The following is a 20,985-nucleotide window of genomic DNA, read 5'->3' as shown; positions in this document are numbered from 1 at the left end:
TGCTAAAACTCCATCGAAAATCATCAAAAGTCATCAAAACAGAGGATAGAGATGGGGCAGAAGTATGCATGCAAACACACTTCCTGTGGATGCATCCTTTTCAAATCAGTTTAAGGTTATTTTTTTATTTGCTCTAACTATTGATAAACAATTACGACTACTTACAGTTTGTGGCTTGCTGATTGAGGTGGAATGACAGCCCCAGCTTTTATACTTCTGCCAATACATGCTTTCATCAAATTCCCAGAACACATAGGAGGTGTTATATTCTAACATGTCAGCTGAATAGTCTGGCTTCTGAATGCCTCTTACTGAAAAATGTGTGCCTGACTCACCTTACACCACATTAGCAGCAATTTAACTCAGCTGTTTTTAATGGAATCACCATGCTGAGTCTTAGTGGGGTCCCTGCAAAATGCCAACCACCTTTGTAATTCCCAAAGTGCAGTTCAGCTGGTTATGATGTTTACACTAAAAAGGTTTTTCTCCTTATAAATAACACTTAGTTCCTGCTCAGTTCACTGCCCCTTTATCCATGTCATTTTAGCCTCTTTCTGCTAATGACTTTCCAGCAAGTGGAATTCAACATATAGGAAGGATAATTAGTAGCAAACATTGCCACCCAATACAAAGGAAATGCCTGACATTGTTGTGAATATCTGGGATAGTAAAGGCAAGAAATCTCAATGCAAAATATTCAGTGCAAAACTGGCATACTTCATGAGATCTGCTACAGTGTAAAAAATTGCACTTTTAAGAACATGGCTTTTGCAGATATTTTAAGAAACTTCTTTTGGATTTGTTTTTTGTTTTGTTTTGTTTTTGTTAGGTAAGAATTAAAAGTGACTGACCTGAGGCAACCATCTCTCACTGAGTCCCTTTCTTCATTCTGAAGTGGCTAACAGTGATTTGCCAGTGCCAAATTTGCATTTTAGAATCCAGGTTTCTTGAATTCAGAGTGCTTGAAAGATCTTGACAGAAGTTCAGTACCCCTCTTATGTGAGCTAGATCTTACTGATAGGATTTTTCTTAAAAGGATATTTCATATATTTTTTTCCACTCTTCCATTTTCGTACATTTTTGTCTAAGAAACTGACTACAGGTGTGATGAGTTCAGCTTAGAACTTACCTATGTTTCATTAGTTCATGAGGCAAAGGTAACAAAAATAGTGTTCTCTTACTCATTTTTTTCTACTAAATAAAAATTATATCTTTGCTGAAGAGTTTTCACTTATATTAGATAAGATATGTAGGACATTATTCCCAAGTACTGTAGTAGTAAATTAAGCGGCTTTTTCACCATACCGTAGGAAAGCTATTAATGATCCACAGGTTCAACAACATTGCCAGTCTGTTTTGTTAAACACAAATATATGGTGTCTGCAAATGCTTTTAACTTGATGACTGCAGTTGTCTGCTTCTGATTACTCTGCTTTCTCCTTCCAACAGGTTTTTAGCCAACACAACTTTTGATGGTCTCAGTGGCCACATTAAGGTGAAAGGCTCCTCCATTATCAGCTCAGAAAACAACTTATTCATCTGGAATCTGCAGCATGACCCTGTTGGGAACCCAATGTGGACTCGTCTGGGGAGCTGGCAAGAAGGAAAGATAGTAATGGACTATGGGATATGGCCAGAACAGGCCCAGAGACATAAAAACCACTTGCAACACCCCACTCGGCTGCATCTGAGAGTGGTAACTCTCATTGAGCACCCATTTGTCTTTACAAGAGATGTAGATGATGAAGGTCTTTGCCCAGCAGGACAGTTGTGCCTGGATCCTTTGACCAATGATTCAGCTGTGCTGGACAGCCTGTTTGAGACCCTTCAAGGAGGGAATGACACTGTCCCTATTGAGCTGAAGAAGTGCTGCTACGGCTACTGCATTGATCTGCTGGAGAAGCTGGCTGAGGATATGAATTTTGATTTTGACCTGTACATTGTTGGTGATGGAAAATACGGAGCCTGGAAGAACGGCCACTGGACAGGGCTGGTGGGAGACCTTCTAGCTGGCACAGCTCACATGGCAGTGACATCCTTTAGCATTAACACTGCCCGCAGCCAAGTAATTGATTTCACCAGCCCTTTCTTTTCAACCAGCTTGGGCATCTTGGTGAGGACCAAAGACACAGCAGCTCCTATTGGAGCCTTTATGTGGCCACTTCACTGGACTATGTGGCTGGGGATATTTGTTGCTCTCCACATCACAGCTATATTTCTCACCTTATATGAGTGGAAAAGTCCTTTTGGGATGACCCCCAAGGGAAGGAATAGGAAAAAAGTATTCTCTTTCTCATCTGCCCTGAATGTGTGCTATTCAATCTTGTTTGGAAGAACAGCTGCCATCAAACCCCCCAAGTGCTGGACTGGAAGGTTTTTAATGAATCTCTGGGCTATTTTCTGCCTCTTTTGTTTGTCCACATACACAGCCAACCTAGCTGCTGTCATGGTGGGAGAGAAGATCTATGAAGAGCTCTCTGGAATACATGACCCAAAGGTAAAGCGTGCCTGTTGTTATTAACTCTGCCTTTCCCTGTTCCAAGAAAAAAATTACTGCTTCATAATTTATGGTTTCTAATATAATCAGAAAGAAACCTGCATGACAAACAGCAGTTGCACTACAATTAGTCACCATCTGATGGCACTTCAGTAGGAGAGTTCAGTGAGAGGATCTTCAAACGTAGACGTCTAGGAGGAGAATTAAAAGACTGAGGGTGAAGAGGGGAGTGAACGATTTTGTTGTTGCCCAGTACCAAGAAGAAAATTGGCTTCCACATGCAGATTAAGGGACAGGTTTCAGATCTGAAGACCCTTTAGCTGTAGATTTTTGATCAATTGGATTATCTGGGTCATGCTGAGATGTCCTCAGACAAACCAACCACACAGCATGCAGACAAACCCACTGAGGTTCTAGGTAGTATTTTGCCAGTATTTCACAGGCCATAATGGTGCTTTCAAAAGCAGAATTCCCAAAAAATTCTGAATGAAATGGAGCAGAACTGAAATGTTTTTTTAAATCCTACGTTATGCATGAAAACAGTGGAATTCACTTTACAAGTAGTCAAACAATTTATTTGCAACTTTGTTTCTGCTGGAGAACCATAGGAGGAGATAAATTAGGTTGCAGACAACCAGTTTGCAAATAGCTCAGACTTCCTCATCATTTTTGGTAAGACGAGGGAAAAATGTAGAAGCAGGACTGCCTCCACCCACTGTCTCTCCCACTCCCAAGTGATGAAGGGATCCTCAGTTAGAATTTAAGTCCAGTAATTTCACAAGACTCTTCTGATTTTATTTGCCACTCAGTACATGCAGAATGGTTTGTAGAGAGAATACATGTCTGCAGGTGCCAGGCACCATCCTCTTTGTGTGTCAGTCAGTGTAGGGGACAAGGGTGGCAAGAGCAGATTTCCCTGTTTAGTTTGGCACTTTCTCCAATGGAGGTGTAATTGTATTGTCCGTTTTATACTGTAACCTAACTGCTGAAACATGGCTTTGAAACCATCTACCTCCAGTTTGTCTTGGGTGACTGAACTGATAGAACACTGCATCTCTGGAAAAAGTCATTTTAAGAACTCAAGAACTGAACATTTATTTTCCTTCCATAAATTGTGTAAAGAAAGGTTGCAAATGTCCCTCCAGACAGCAAAGAACAAGCTCCATCTGTTATATTAGTAAAACCTTGCATTCAGACTAATGGCCATACAGTTTTGACTTTGTGAGTACAACTTATGACTCACTTCCTCCAATGTTGTTTAGATTGTTTCTACAAAAAAAATAATTAAACAAAGACCAATACTTTTTAGGATTTGCCTGAGGTATTCTAAAATTTATTTATGACTTAAAACCCATTGCTGAATTGCTGCTAATAATCTGTCCTTTCCCTCCCGGGAAAAAAAAAAACAAAACATAAAAAATCATAAATACTGCATCAATAACTTCATCAATTTAAACCACAAAAGTCCAGGAATGATGTATTTGTTTTATCTGAAGCATTCTGAAGAAGAAAATGAGAGATTTTGGCTGAATTTCTCCAGCTTCAGGCATATCTTCTTTACAGTCATTGTATGAGCTAGAATATTGTCTTGAAAGTGTTAGGCCTCAATTCTTTGCATGGTCATTACCTAATCCATCAAATAAATTGCATCAGATTATATTCTATTTTTCTGCATAATTATTGTGACCACACATAGAGTTCCTAAGACAGGTATTGGGAAATTTCTGCAGTTGCAGGAAAATTAAAATGTTTCAAAGCTGTGCTGTAAAGCTTGGCTGTGGGGTTACAAAATGGAGTGCAGGGTAGTGAAGTGTATGAGGTGTTGCAAACGTGGGTCTTAGTCTTGAACAGAAGAACCAAGGACGCATGTTTAGTAACTGCAGTGATACCGTTAAATTAGTGGCATTACTGGCCTTTCCTAGGCAGGTATTCCGTGCTTCATGGACAACATCTAAGCTTCTGAGTAGTTAACTGTTTCCAGTGTGGGAATAAGACAAGGTGGATTTCATGGAAGAGGATTGCCTGCTGTTAAGTGAACTACCAAATAGTTTCATACATTCCATTAATGCATTTGCCTCCAAAGTCTTCGTCTGTAAGGGCAGTTATAATAGAAAATGTCCTGGTTTAACCTTTCCTCACACAAAGATGAGCTGTGCAATTTCAAAGTTCTCTCTAAAACATAAAGCTTAGGCTTAATAAATTATTGGGGCACAGCAATTGCAGAGGTACATGCACCACTTTTTAGTTAGTTCTGTAAATAATTTTTTACCTGATTTAAATATTATATGGGGTTTTTTCCAGATTTGCTTATCTCTTTATTTTCACAGGTGGAGACTCATTTCAAAAAGAAGGCAGCAGGATGCAGAAATAATCTTTTAAATTTAAATATGCTTCTAAACATTCTCCTACTGCTTTTGGGATACATACGCCCTTGCACTGTGCTTTTGAAATGTATTTAAAAAACAAAGCCCAAACCAGAGAAGCAACCTTCTCAAGGTCATGTAAGACATACCATTTCTTCAGGCTGGCAGCCACAAACAGCAAATCCTACTTGAGATGGCAGACAGTAAGGAAGGAATGCATGTTGGGGAAAATAAAAAAAAAGAGATTTTTTTCAGTATGAGAAGCCTGATATATAAAGTTAGTATTGCTAGTATCTGTGCTCTCTCTCCTAGCTAAAAAAAAAAAAAAAAAAAGGTTAGATATGGTGTGAATAAATAGCATTTGCCTTTCTAGAAAAAAATGTTACAACAGTGATGTTTAATTGGCCAAGCAGTACAGGGTTTCAGCAGTTGCTTGTTGCAGGTCAGCAAAGGGAAACATGGTCCTCCCATGTTGCTGAAAGAAAAAGAAAGTGGTAAAACCATTAATCACAGGGTAAACTCAACTACAGAATTAGAGGTATCTCTGTTGGACCTTTAAATGCAAGAAGGATATAGAAGGGAATATAGAAATACCATCAGGCTGCTGAAAGGAGGAGCAGCCAGTAACACAAGACAAACCAGAGCAGAAGGCACGCAATAGGAGGCAGGAGAATTAAGTTATTGGAATACATCTTGAATTGTGGGAACTTTGCATTTTCCATGTAAGAAACTTAACAAGGGTGGGTCACTAGTCTGGAGTATCCATCAAAGCTGGCTGCTCCTGTTACTGCGTCACATTCAGGTGACTTTTTCCTGTAGGAACTACAATATAGCCAGTAAGTTGCAGAAATAGGGCAGCAGTGTCCTCCCACCTTAAAATCGTACTCTTCTAAGAGAACAATCAATTTGGAGCCACGGCTGCCAAAATTTTCTGATGTTACACGTTTTAGACCATCACAGCTTGCCAGATGAAACAGGCAAGCACAGCTTTTGGGGAAGAAACTCCTTAAAGCAAAGCTGGTGCTAGAGGAGCTCATAGGTACACAAGTGGGGACAGGTAAGTCTAGGACAGCTGGCTGCTGTCGTCTGTTTCCTGATGGAGAGGTGGCAATTAGATGAGAGATCTACAGCAGCAAGCAGAGTGCACAGCCTCGTGGGCACAGGCTGAGCAGAATAGGGGCACAGGGACAAATAAGGGGTTCTGCGTACAAAAAAGAGAATCTGCTGCCATTCTGCTTCAGAAGTGTTCTCCCAAAAACTGATGGGAGCTTTCACCTGGTGTGCACAACAATTAACATACAGAGTTATTAGGTGTTTAATTCCTTCGTGTGCACAGAGAGGGGTGCTAGGTGATAATTCCACCAAGCTAGCACACCTAACACTGACAGGTTACAGTATTCAAATCATCATCACCAATATATTACCATATTACTTCCAGGCTTTTATTGGTGATCACTGTCCAGTATTGCATACTATTCCTTAACATTTCCTCTGTCTCAGTTTAAAGATACAGTACATTACAATTCCACTGTGCAAACTCAGTGGGTAGAGGTCTTCATGCAGAGGCAAGTATTTTAACTTCTGGAGGTGTGGTTTTCATGTTATTATAGCAAAATTCACTCCAGTGACACTATTTTTGTTGACCTAAACACTTCTACATAGTTCCTTGGGCTGACTGCCCATCTTAATTGAAAGTTCCTGTTTCTAATGTCTAGTTGTTCCCTTATCTTATTGTTTAGCCTTAAATTAATTACTCCTAAGCAGTCAAGCAATACACTTATCACTTACTCATTTTAACTTATATAATTTCAACTAAATCCTTTAAAAGTTTAGACATCAGAAGCATGTATCTTTATGGCTGTGGTCCATTTTAGCCAGCCCTGTGAGAAATTCAGATATTTAATGTTTCCATTTCCAGTATGGTTTCCATAAAGCAGTGCTAGCTGCATGTGGGTAATCTAGGTCTCACTGTCACATACAGGGAAAAGAAGAAATCCTCTGTAAGGAGAAGGCACTGTCAGTGCCTTCCTTTGCCCAACAAGGCTGCAACTAAGGCTCCAGTAAAACTCCTAATTATCAAATAAAAAAAAATAGGGTCTGGCATTACAGGATCTCCCTGGGGAGTAGTTTTTTTTTTCAGTGTCAAGGGCAGTTGAAGCAGGGACTTTGCTTTCAGGCTTCTAATGCAAGAGCACATGCTGGAGAAGCACCATAAAGTCAGGAGCATGTTGAGTAGTGCTGAATATCTGAGGCAAAATAATTATGGAAGCCCAGAGGACATAAGAAACATTTCTGACATGCCAGCAGGAAACTAACAACAGCATAAGCTGAGGAGCTGGACAGCTTTTCCATAAGGTGGTCCAATGCCTGGCCTTCTTTCTGCTATAAGTGTCATTCTTTCAACAATATAATGACATTTTTGGGTGCTAGCAGACCAGATCCTGTCCCCTCTGTGACAGCTATCAGCCCTCAGCTTTTCTTTGGCATCTTTAGGATACACTTGAGTAGCTACACCTGTTAATTTACTATGGTTATATTTTTACTTCTCTGGATCACTTCAAAACATCCTTTGTCAATGGCAAAGTTCCTTTCCATATTCTATTTTGACAGACAGTATTGAAGCTATTGAGATTAATTTAACAAAAATGGCTGCACTTGTGAGTCCTGCCATCAGCAATTTCACTGTGTCATCTCACCTAGCTTTACATGGCTGCAGTGGAGACATTACATATTAATTACTCAGTCTAATATGCCTTTACATTTTACTGGGAGAGGTAGGCATGTTGGGCTGCTCTTTTCAGGATTGGATCATTCCCAAACTATTCCCTGGAGGTGGCTACTTCTCTCCATGTACTAGTGTGGCCAGCACTGATGTCTCACAAAATCTGGGATGCCCCAAGGAAAGCATCACTCTGACAAGCCCCAGCCAGCCAGTCCTTAGTGTGCTTTGGAATTAGTCCTCAGAAATCCCTTCTTCTGTTCCAGCCCATTGTCTGAACATTTCCTCTTATGAGCTGTCCGTCTTTTTATTATAAAACTAAGTAGTTTGAATAATCCAGTGAAGATATTTCAGAGATTTTGTTACTCAGGAGTTCAGAATGTACAATCACCCAGGGTTTTCTTTCTAGATTTAAATACAAAACATGTAAGCAAGCTCTTACTTCTGATTTATGAAAATCTCAGTTAATTTAGAGGCCTGAAGGCCCTTATTATACCAGTTAAAAACTCTGTTACATGTATTAAACCAGTTCGGAAATAGCAACTGCAAATGAGCTTTAGCAATACCAAACCATGGAAATTGAAAGGTCCAGCCACTTTATAGGCCTTTTTCAGCATTAAAGGCATAATTCAATACCCCTACATTTAATGATATCTTTCCTCAAGTTCAGCAAGCTTTGGAGTGAGGCCATAACTGTTGTGTTTTTATTGATAAATTTTCTTCCCCAAAAAAAAGGAAGTCTGGTTAAAATTACACTAAAAATAACCAACAAACCTGCTCTTAAGGACTGCCATGGCCTTTCACTGCAGCAAAGTAAGATGTATCATTATAAGGACTGCCACTTGCACTGCTGTGTATTAAATATATAATGAAATTGCATGGATTTAAATACACATTAAATGCATTAAATTGTGTAGCGAAAAACCAAGCAACAAACTCAGTGGAGTTAACACATATCTTGTTGCTCCCAGGGGGGTTAGTGTCTGCACAGGACTGCAGGATTCTTTTCTTTTTACAATTAATAGAAGTTGGCTGTAAGATTACATTTCTGTGCAGGATATCATCAGACACAGGAAGATCGTGAGTCCCAGCATCACAGCCTGCTAATTAATACATGGGGGTTTTCTGAGTATTAGTGAGTCTGTGAAGGATTTGAACTCAAGAGGACTTTAAGTGTCACAGAGACCAAAGTGAAAAAATCTCAAAGGAGAAATTAAATATCAAACTCCAGTCAGAATAAAGAACAGGTGTTGCAGAGCAATTTCATACAGGAATGAAAGACCTGCAATGTATTGAGGTGAAATCTTGGCTCCTTTAGCTTCCCCCTGCAATTTAAGGTGGTGACCACCTGACTTGTTTAGCTTTCCCATCACCTTGTTAAAGCTTTCCTGTACAGTTATGGCTTTGGAGGCTCGAAATCTCTCCAGTTCAGACTTTTATTATTCTTATACCCAGTTTATCTGACAATGTACTGCAGTATTCTCTAGATCAAGTTTCCTTTCCCATTGAGGCCTGCTTTTTTATGTCTTCTTGCCAATAATTATAATTTTAGCATCTTTGCATACTAAGCACTACTGCTCCAGGCCTTCACGTGCATAGAGTGCCTTGGCCACTCTTTACCTCACCATGTTAATGGTTTGATGTGAAGAAACTAGAAGTAGGGGTAGCAGAGAAGAAGTCCTGCTGTCTTCATTCCATGTGGTGTAGGGTCAGGAGGTTTGTTCTTTCAGCACAATTAAAAGGAATTAATGTTTCCTAGCTTTTTTCCAGCTGTATTCATGGCAGTTTCTTACTCTCCAGTTGCAGTATACCTATACTGACATCACTTTAAAAAATACCAAAATGAGCTTACTACCTGAAATAGCAACTGCATCATAGATGAGGCCCAGACTCTTGCAAGAGATAATGCAAGAAGATAAACAGGAGGAGAAGATGTTAAGTAACTGGCAAAGATGAGCAGAGAACAGAGAAGATGCATACAGCTGATCTTCTTGCCTGGGAGATGTAAGATCATCATACAGCTGACTTGGCAGCACTGAGGATGTTTATTATTGTTTACAAAAGTCACAGTCATTGTAAGCTATAACAGAGATCTGGCTCACCTTCCTAGTGACAGAAGTCCTCAGTTAGCTCCCACACTGATTCTCTGGGTTTCAGGAATGCAAAGAGGGCAATCTCCCCTGAAAAATAAGTAGTTTTCATTGAGAACAATAAGAATTTACTAAACACCAGGTAAAATCAAATGCTGTTGTCCATATTTCACTGTGTGAGAGGTCAAGGCACTTGTGCACTTTGTGCTCAACACATTCCTCACTGTTCCAAACTGACTGCAAGAAGGAAAAAATAACATTTTAGTTCCAATGTTGGATCTGCCAGTAACAAAGGACTCCTTTTGACTTACCTTAATTTGACGCTTTTGAACCAAAAGTAAATAGCAAATAACATATTCAAGAAACCAGGACTGTGCTGGTAGACAGTTCCACAATACTCCACTGAGGTCACTTGGATTATTCAGAGAAGAGGAGGCTGAGGGGTGACCTCATTGCAGTCTATGGCTTGCTCAGGATGGGAAGAGATGGGGCAGGTACTGACCTCTTCACTCCTGTGACCAATGACAGGACTCAGGGAAATGGCAGGAAGCTGGATCAGGAGAGATTTAGGTTGGATATCAGGAAAAGGTTTTTCACCCACAGCGTGGTTGAGCACTGGAACAGGCTCCCCAGGGCAGCGATCACAGCACCAAGCCTGCCTGAGCTCAGGAAGTGTTTGGATGATGCTCTCAGGCACATGGTGTGATACTTGGGGTGCCCCGCACAGGGACAGGAGTTGGACTCGATGATCCTGATGGGTCCCTTCCAACTTTCTATGATTCTATGATCCTACATGCAATTGGAAGCCTTTTAATCCTATTAACTGGTGACCTATTTGCAACACAAAAACATTTTCTGTTCCTTTCCTGGCAGCCTTGGCTTACAAGTTTAGACAGGGTCACCACAGAGGATTGTGTTCAGCCCTGGTACCAGGGGGACAGGTACCATATGGACAGGGCAGAAAGATGGACGATGTTGCCTTAATCAACAGCTGAAGCAGAAGAAATTTGTAAAAAGGGATTGGAAAGGTGATTGTTTTGAAGGTGAGAAGCCTACCTACACTTATGCTGCTGTCAAATGAGGTTGCCCCCTCCAGACCTCCGTTGATTGTAGAGAACCAGGATAGCTTTTCATTTGAAAACCTTGAGACTTGGGATGGAAGGACAAAAGGGATTATTTAACTAGAAATGACCCATGTCTCTTTGGTAGTTTGAGCATGTATTCAGCCAAACAACTCTCCTTCCCTTGCTTCTAATTTTATTCCACCTGCCTGAGAGCAGCATTAGCCCTGTTTTCCAGGTAGGAAGCAGAAGAACACAGTCAGTGAAGTGACTCAGTCTGGAGCATTTTTATAGCTGCTTTGTGCTTTTACAGCTGACAACAGTGGTATTTTGCCTATTGGGAATTGCATCTTTCCCCCCCCCCCCAGTCTTTCCATGTATTTATACAATAATTTATACTTACTATCTTACAGTTCTCAGTTCTCCTGGAAAAAATTCCAGCTCAAGTTCCTTCTGTCCTGAAAACTCTCTAAGTGCTATTAAGAAAGAGGGATAAACACACCATTAGATTGATATTCATCATAGTTCTGTTCCTATGGAGCTTCTTGCACTAAGGCACTGCCCAGCAACTCAGTCAGCAGGGCAATTTTCAAAAATCAACTTTCCTACCACAGACTAGAGTCCCCAGTGCCATCCCTTAGCCATACAGCTCCTGCAGCACACAGAGGAGTAGAGCAGATCTTACAATTAATTATTAAAACTCACACAGGGACCATCAAAACAGTGGCTTTGTATTTTTAAATAAAGAGCTCAGTCATAATTTCTTTTTGTATATGTTCTTGTTGCAATGCAGGAAAATAAACTTTCAGTACAGGACTATGCAATTGTTTCTAGATTGAAACTGCTTATTGACTTCAATGCAGCTGTAAAGATTTATGCCAACTAATGACCTAGCTGTGTTGGATCCAAAGTGACAGGATTTTAACAAAATCTGAGATTATTGAGCCAAGAATCTGCTCCACTGACACCTTCTGAAACAGAGAATGGAAAGTGAGCTTTCAAATCTATTCTGCATACACCACCTCCTGGAGGCCGTGGGAACATCTCCACTTCCCAAGCCTAAACACATGGGACAGTTTCTGATGCAAGCCTCCACTTCCAGAAGTTAAGCTGTGAATTTTCATCTGCTGAAATTTGAAATTCATGTGCTTCACTGTGAATAATTTTCTTAGATCTCCCTCTGCACCCCATAAATATTCACTAGTTTTCAAAACCTGGACAGTTAACTAGGGAAAAGCCTGTGAACAGCATTCTGCATTGTTTGGATTTTTGTTTGTTTCGCTCTTTTTCTGCTGTAATTTTGCACAAGCTATTGCATTTCTTTTATCAGTGGGTCATGAGAAATCAAGTAGCAACCACATAAATGTATTGGTTGCGTAAGGCAAGATAAAATGTTGTTGCTTATACACTGAAGACAGGAGACCTGTTACAAAACAGCAGATCTCTAAAAGCATGTCAGTTCTTCAGAGCAGAGCAGACCACTTAGTGCTACCCCTCTCCAGTGATTAGCAACCAAAACTGAACATTTGTTTTTTAAGATCCTGCAGTAGTTCCCTGGTAGATGTTGTGCTGGCACTAACAGCAATTCTGCTGATATACAAGATGCCTATTAAGTGCTGCACTTGTTGTTATACCAGGAAACCAGCACTGTCATGGGGCAGAGCACTGAAACCTTTTCACAGTATTTTTCCCTCAGAAGTTGCTGGGGAAGTTAGGACAGTGTTTTAAGCCATGTTTTAAGCCCCTTTACCATGTTACACCTCTTTTTTTTTTTTTAAACCATCATTGACAGTGGTGGTAAAAGTTGAATCCTTGTTAACTCTGCATCTGTCACCTCAGGGTGCATGTCCTGAACAGGGCAAGAGGGCAGACAAGATGAATGGCTTAAACCAAAAAGGCACAAGCCTGATTGTAGGATTGTTTGGATATTGGGGTAGCAAACCAGGATGTTAAAGCAATAAAGCAAGGACATAACAACAAAATGCACAACTAATAGTTAGTTGGCAAAGGTTAACCATTTAAATGCTAGCAACTTACTTACAATTAGGTCTTATACTTGATATGAAACAAGTATTAAAATAATACCTAGGCAAGCTATTGTAATAATTTTAGATAATTGTAATTATCTAAAAGAATCTGAAGGTTTTAAAGTTCTAGAACTTAACAGTGAAAGCTTTCTTAATATTTAAAGCCAGCTAATGAAGACAGACGGGGAGTTTATATCTTTCACCCTTTATGGCTAGGGCTGGGTTTCCCTTGTCTCTCAGCCTCTTGAGGAGTAACCACTCCAGCACGTGTCCCCACTGGAGAGGAGAAGGTCCAGCAGCCTCTTGGGAAGGTCTACAGGAGTCTCCCTGATCAAAGCTGGGACCAGGCTTTGATAGAATAAAGTGGTTGCTGTCATTTAACTAATTAGCTGTGCCTCCAAAAATCTCTCACTGGAGAACAAAACAAAAACAGTGGAAAAACCAAGAAGACCCTTTCCTCACCAAGCAAACTCTTTTGTTTATCTGTTTATTCTTATTTTGTCTCCATTTTGGCCTACTTATGGCTTGGAGCAGCTGTTGTTACATCAACTTGGTCTTCTGCTTGTACTTTCAAGGTTGTTACCAGCTCAGAGCTTGCTGTGCCCTTTCCTTTCCCATGGGAATCTTTCCACTCCAGGCCAGGGGCTGTAAAACTGAGAAGACAGAGAGCAGTTGCATCACAGAGGCAGCTGAGGGAGGCACACTGAGATGGAGCATCCTGCTACAGTGGCACTTCACTCCACTGTACACTGCACTGCCCTTTTCTGATTCCCCTCAAAGAATAATTTGTGGAGTTGAATGTTGGAAAGGCGAAGCTAACTGAATTAATTATTAAATAATTTCAATTATTTGAGATGCCAATTAGAAGTTTAGTTCCTGAGGCATTTTTCCTCCAGCCAGCTGTCAAGATGCATAGAATTGTCTTGAATCAGATTTAGTGAAGCAGTTGATCAAGCACTGGGGAAGCATTTCCTAGATCTTACGGGTTCATTGCTTATAGAAAATAGCCATAATTTCCTTTCCCAGCAGTTGCTCTGCCTAGACCTTCCTTGTCTCTTCACAGGTCCCAGCAAGATCTGACTCTAGAGGATCAGAAGGCAAAGTTGTATTGCCTGGTTTTTTGGAGCTGACACCATGTTTTCACTGTATTTACATTCTGAGCACCTGGGTTTCCTATACACTGCAAAAAAACACAAGTGGGATGCAAACTTCAAAAGGATAATAGGCATAACTACCAGGCTACCAAGGGAGAAAAGTCTTTGAGCCAAATCTTCTAGCTTTGCTGCTCTGAAAGGTCATACAGCAGCCAGAACCTACTAGAAAGACCACAAAATCCAACAGCCCAACTTTGGAATGTCACTGTTAGCTGCTTGCAGCATCTCATGCATTTTCAGTTTTAAATCCCAACTTGCAGAGGATATTTCTGGTTTTGAGTCTTTTCAAGTCTGAGTCTAGGTGTTCTCAGCCTAGCTGATGACACTGAATGCAATGGCACTGTATTACATAAACTGGAATGTGCCAAGTAATGCAAAATCCCTGACATTTAGTATTTGTATTTTCCTGTTTCTGCTCCTCTGGTTTTATCACGCTGGTATTTTCATGCATAATTGGCACCCCAAGCCATAGATGTATGCACATGCCCAATTCTTTTCAACATCTTCCCAAATAAAGTGAGTTTTCCACTTCCCACTCAGCAGATGTTTTGACAACAGAAGACAGAAACCAAGAAGATCTGGAAGTAAGGTGCCAAGTAAAGGGAACTGGTAGCTGAAGTATTTGCTCTTGGCTGTAAGCAGCCAAGCAAACATCATTGATTTAGTAGCACAATGCTGTAGAAAGTACTGAAAAGTCTAATTAAAGTCCTGAAGCTCTTCCTGGCAATGTCAGAGAAGCTGGATGTTCTGTAGAGCTCTTGACTTTCCTTGAAGACTATAGGACTTCTAGGCCTCAGAGCTCAAGTAACCCAACAACCACTTCATTCCTCAGCAGTTGTAGGCATTCACATTTCCCCATGTTTGTTTCCTTACCCATGGTATGTTTTCTTAAACACTGAGATTTTTTTCTTGGAAATACCAGCACAGCCCATGAATCCCACAGTAGATACTGTCCTTAGAGGTGACAGGGACAGCATTGGTACCTCAGTTCTAGAAAATGTACTCACTCCCTGTGTCCACAGTCTCTCTCCTGCACCTTCATCACACCCTTTGCAGCAGCATTTCATAGTCCTCCCTCTCCAGAGCTCTGTCTTCACAGAAGGAGGGTCATCACCATGAATCATCTGTCCCTGACCTGTGCAGCAAGATCCTCTGGTCATGGCATTCCACAGCCCTGAACCTGTGAAGTCAGAGTACTGATTCAAGAGGACAAGTGCTCAGCCCCCTCTGGCACTACATTCCTCCCTGTGAGGGTTCTCATGACCATCTTCTGAGTTTGCCCCATGAACTAACTCAGATCCTAATGGGAGGTCACCTTGTGTCCCACAGCTTCATGTGACACAAATATTTCTCACAGTAGACTGGGGAGGTGGTTCTAAAAATTTGGAATGCACCTAAGTGATGTGGCCATTTGTGGTGTAGATGAGTGCTTTTTCTAATATGAAATTCCTGATCTCCACTATTTGAGGTGCAAAAGTGATATTAGCTGCTAAAGCCTTCCCCTTTTTTGGGAGAACCACTAACCAGCAACACTAATTACCTTTTTATCCTTTCAAAAACACTGGCTTTTAACTACTTAAGTCAACTCCATGGAATCATGGAGTTTGTCCCCTGAAAGGGCCTATCTATGTCAAAATAAACCTGGTTCCTTTGATTATTTATAGCCATAGAGGTCTGCTTTTGGAGGGACCTCATCAGCTTACCTAAGCTCATGTCTGGAGATGGAGACATGCATTTCTTTTTAATCATGTCTGAATCACCAGTAGGTCTCCAGGTACTCTACAGATAAAAGAAGTGTCAACAATTCCTAGTGCCCCCACCTGCCTTGTGATGGTTATTGTCCTTTCACACTGACTGAGATTTGAATGAAAAAACCACACAGAAGTGTAGTCTTCATATACAAATAGTTTGGACAGCTATTTCTTCTCAATAATATAGCTTTTGTATTTTCCATTATTGATTAAAAAAAGCATGTGACTGTCTTCTCCAAATCACCAGTTAAAAATAACACAATCCATTCTTGATTCTTCAAATTGTGATTCTTTAAGTGCTGATTTTCTAGGGTACCTGATTTCTCTGAATCCCTAGCCATTAGGACTCTGTTACGGGTTTAAAGAAAGCAGAAAAAGAGCTTTTTCAATAAAGGAGACTTAGAACGTTAGAAACTGAAAAGAAGCAGAGCATGAGAAATAGAAAAGAGCAACATAAAAAGAGATCGTTTATAAAGAAAGACTCACAGGAAGACTGACATTTACCTGTCCTGTTGGGACACAGGTATTTGTGGTTTCCATCTTCTCACAGAATCTTTCCAGGAGAGGGCTACAGCAAATAAGAAAGCAGTTACTACTGATGAGTCTTGTTTCCATCTTGAAGTTTTTATCTTCTGTTGAAGCAAGTAACCCTTAGCAGTCTCAGTAGATTAGCAGTGAAGGTAGTGCAGCCAGACCATTATCTGCTTTTGGCATCATTTTGCATTGTTAATCCACTACTCGTACAGCTCCAAGCAAAACTTTTCCTTATGTGGATAAGCAGCAGTAAGAAGAAAACAGAATTTCAAAAAGATGCAGAGGATTAAAACACTAATAAGCTTTATCTTTCATAAAAGAAGTGAAGAGCCATTGAATACAAATTTGCAGATGCATAATTATGCTTAAGACAAAGCATAGATTTCCAGAGGCAGGAAGAGCATAGAATGCAAAGGATCAGTACATAACTTCCTTACAGAGTCTTTCCAAGACTTCCCACCAGACATATGGTGTTTCTAGAGGCAGGATATTAAGCCAGATGGACTTCAGATCTTACACACATTCCAACACTGTCATCATTTGTGGTGAAATTCGACAGTGTGCGGAACAAAAGGCAAAGCATGGACAGTCCTCAGTAAAGCCTTTGGGGCAGGAAATTGTGTGGAGGTGCAGTTAACTCTCTCTTTTGTACTAGCCTTCTCACAGAGGCTTAAATATATAGCTGGGTGTGGACATTGGTGACAGCCTGAGTGAGGGACACCTTACAGTGAAGTCAGACATCAGCAGTCGTTACCTGCAGATCAGAGTTAACAGGCATTTTGCCCTGCAATTGACATTACTAGGTGGGCAACAGATATCACAACTAACAGCTGATAGCAGTACTATGGTTCAGTGTTGAGACTTAGTGATTTTTTTTTTGTCTCTTCACTGAAATTGCCAAGAAATAAAACACCCCAAAATAGTATTGACTGTGGTGACTTGACTCCTCAGGACACAGAGTGCCTGGAGCCCACCCTGACTCATTATTCAAGAAAGTCATCTTCAGTATCTCAAGACTAGACCTAGTTTTAGGTTGAGAACATCCTGCTGGAAGTCTCCATGATGTATTGTCACAGCAGCACTCTCTGTTATTTATGTCTTCTGGCACTTTCATGCTGCTTCCACACCTCCAGGCAAGAACATTTCCCTCTGTGCCCACAGTCCTTCTGGCACAGCATGCACTGTGGCCAGCTCTGGATGGAGATATACCCTGTATCACTTGTCCCGTCATCATCCAGATCAAAATGCCTCAAAAAACAGGCTGAGATGCCCTCCATGCCCACAGCCTTGCATTTCCCCACAGGTCTCATTCCTGGGTTGCAACACCAGGGGCCACATCAGCAGAGCACAATGTGGAAAGCACCTGCCCACATTCCATATAAAAAATACCCACAACACAGCACATTTATGGTTTCCAGGACAGAAACTACCATCTCAAATACCTTTTCTTGTTCCTTTTGAGACTGAACTAAATGCCTCTGCATTTGCAGCCTACCTCTGTTCTTAAAATGCTAGGAATATTTTTTTATCCATGGGGTCATTGAAGAGAAGAGTTGGAAAAGTGTTTTGTGTGGCTTTGCCTTGCCCGACACTCTGTTTTACAGAGATGATAATGCAGAGAGCCAGGTGGACTGGCAGAATGCCTCTTTGCTAGGTCTTCACAGAGCAGAGCATGGCCATGATGAGATCATCTTTGCAAGCTGCTGTGAAGACTGTGAGCTTCCTGGGAAGCAATTAGAGCATGACTGCTTCGGCCTTAGCTTTATTTGGCTTCCTGTGCTCTGAAAGCTTGACCTTTCAGAGGCTGGTACAAGGCTTTCCAATTGGTATGGTCTTGGCAACACTCAGGCATCTCAAGAAAGTGCTTTGCATGGTAGAGGATACTTCCTGACACCTCCATTGCAACTGAAGAGTCATTGGAGGCTCCAAAAACAAACAAGGTACTTTAGAAACATAGTTCTGTGGAACTTTTAAACATCCAGACTACTCAGGGCTTTAATACAGAAGGTGAAGCTTTGTGGAAAGGGAAGAGCACTGAACTGCAAACATTGTCTTTATGTGTATAGGCTGGTAGTCGAGCTTACAGCCTGGGTTCTGCTGAGGGGTATTCTTCCTCCTTCACACTGCCAAGGGAGACTTTGGTGTCCACAATACTTCAGTCCTTAGTTTCTCTGTGCAAAATGGCCACAAAGATAGCAGTGGTCTCTGGTATGGTGGCTAGGCTTCTAGACATGAAATTGCAGTGCTGCTCTTCTGCACAAGACTACATGTCATCCTTAAGGAGTCAAAAAAAGACATTCTGCCAAGACAAACCTAGGCTGTGGGTCCTTGGCTGGCTACCTGGAGCCCCAGAAAGTGGATCTCACCAAGCCTAGAGGCTTTTCATGACACTGCCTGAAACCTTGACTGGTTTAAAGAAATAATACAGCTAAACACCTAGGTTTGGGGATTCATGGTGTCTCAAGGGAAATGTTTTTCTGCATTTCAAGAAAAACCCATGGGTACACAAACAGGCTAATCAGTCCTCTGGTAAGTCTTTTCCAAGTGTTCTCCTGCTGGGGAAAGCTGACTGCAGGAGAAGATCAGGGGTGGGGGCTACGAACGCTGGGGTTTTCTGACAGCCCGTTGACACATCAAACCAAGGTGTGACGGAGGAGAATGGCTCTGCTAACCTGTCATTTCACCTCCTCAGCTCCACCACCCATCCCAGGGGTTTCGGTTTGGAACCGTGCGGGAAAGCAGCGCGGAGGACTATGTGAGGCAGAGCTTCCCAGAGATGCACGAGTACATGCGCCGGTACAACGTCCCTGCCACCACGGACGGGGTGGCACACCTGAAGTGAGCCTCTGCATGCAACTGCAGGCCTGACCCCTCAGCCAGAGTGCAGTGAGGGGGTGATGGGTTTCCCACTTCCAGTGTCACTTACCCCACAAAGCAGCCATTGGAGGGAGCGTGGCAGACAGAGAAGGGAAGTGCAGAATCACCTGGCAGGAGTGACACTTGGAGAGCCAGCTAGTGTAGCACCAGCTGGAGTGTTTCCAGGGGAAACAGTGCTTTGCATTGACTGCCATCAAGCATGGGCAATGTGTAAGTCCTGGCAGGTTCCTGGGCTTGGGAGCCCTTCATCAGGCAGTGGGAAACATTCAGGAAAAAAAACAAACAAACATCAGAGTCCAAACAAAAGCTGTGAATGAGGTTCCTCAGCATCTTCAGCATGCTGTGAGGAGAGAAGGTTTTCAGGGAGAAACCTTAAAGCATTTCACATTAAAATTAATAAAAGAAGTAAATATAAAGGAAATAAAGAAAATATAGAGAAGTCATCAAAGATTGGTAAAAGTAATAAACACCAGATTTTGTTGTTTTAGGGAATTATGGCATCACCATGTTTCAGAGATGCTTGTGCCAAACAGTCTGGGGTCATTCAATCAATTCACTGTGCCAGGAAACAGAAGAGCTTTAGGATAGTAGAGGATAATAAGCCTGAAATAATTAATTCATTTCACACATAAAAGTTGCATAACAGATGGCCTAAGAATTTTTTCCAATAAGTTGTTTCCTGTTTACATTTTTTGCAGACCCATCCTAATTATAACTAAGATACATGGCAGTTCCTTTGAGTTAAACTGGAATTAGTCCATCTAGATCAATGAAGTAATGTAGCTTCACATCAGGAGAACACACAGACCTTTAAAGTTACAGGAGAGGAGGGTCCAGTCCCCACATCAGACGAGAACAGACACTGCAACTGTTCTTTTATATCAACCTTTTATGAAACTCTGCTATTCATAAATTATGCTAAAATTCAATCCTCTGTGTTTATTAAGACTGAATATAAAGAAAAGCCAATTTGGGTGAAGGAAATTAATTTTGCTCTATCTAATGAGAAGCCAATGCAGCACTAGTATTTTAGCATGTATTAATTTTTTTTTTCCAATACAGCTTTGTTCTACCTTTCAGTGGAATTTAAGTTTAAAATATTTTAGTATTTTCAATCTTTCATATCAGTAGTACTTCAGGGGAGCAAAATAAATCCTGTCTCTGCTGTCCTGCTGTCAGTGCACAACATTTGTATTTCATGCACAATTCCTTTCTTCAAATTATAAATCAGTTTTTCACTTAAAACAGCAGTCCCTGATCTTTCTTTTCATTCAGTAATCTTCCAGAGAACTGCATAGATAAGTGTTCAGTAAGCACCACAGAGTCTTTTACACTGTGAAGTGATTCTCTTTGGCTTTGATATTGAATACAGGCATGATCCAGAGAAACTCGATGCCTTCATCATGGATAAAGCACTCTTAGATTATGAAGTATCAATAGATGCCGACTGCAAGCTTCTAACTGTGGGAAAACCCTTTGCCATTGAAGGTAATGATCAATTTTATTTCTTATGTATTGCATTTGTTTTATTGTGATTTGGCATTTTCAATGAAAGTATGCAGGTGAAATTGTGGACTCCCTGAAGGTATGATAAAATTCTCTGTGATTAAACAGAACCAAGGCTTTCTTTTGTTCTGGGTTTTTTTTAACTTTCAGGTCACTTGTGCCATTTGTTGCCATGCCCCATGTAGGAATTAGTCAAAGTGCTGAGATGGTCTGTCTCCAAGCAAGGCACCATCTATTTCACTGCTGACAATGGATTAAAATAGCTCCTGAAAAGAGGCTTGCCTCATGTAGGCTCACTTTCATTACACATGTTCAAAACTCAGTGGAATATGTTCAAAATGCTGTTCTACAGTTTTGCTCTTATCTGAGGCAGATACGCTCCCCTTTTAAAGGTCAGCTTAAGGTC

The 20,985-nt window shown here is 41.1% G+C and overlaps 1 protein-coding gene across 1 annotated transcript in view; it reads left to right on the top strand.

Moving 5' to 3' along the window:
- GRIN3A (glutamate receptor, ionotropic, N-methyl-D-aspartate 3A) overlaps positions 1 to 20,985 on the top strand; it is a 48,183-nt gene that overhangs the window by 13,004 nt on the left and 14,194 nt on the right. Inside the window, exons 3-5 of the mRNA XM_009994867.1 lie at positions 1,450 to 2,497; positions 18,889 to 19,034; positions 20,446 to 20,561. Of these exons, the coding sequence (XP_009993169.1) occupies positions 1,450 to 2,497; positions 18,889 to 19,034; positions 20,446 to 20,561 (1,310 nt within the window). The remainder of the gene's footprint in view (positions 1 to 1,449; positions 2,498 to 18,888; positions 19,035 to 20,445; positions 20,562 to 20,985) is intronic.

The sequence above is a fragment of the Chaetura pelagica genome, unplaced genomic scaffold, assembly GCF_000747805.2.
Source record: "Chaetura pelagica isolate M959 unplaced genomic scaffold, ChaPel_1.0 scaffold340, whole genome shotgun sequence".
NCBI lineage: Eukaryota > Metazoa > Chordata > Aves > Apodiformes > Apodidae > Chaetura > Chaetura pelagica.
This window is presented reverse-complemented; position numbering and strand designations above follow the sequence as displayed.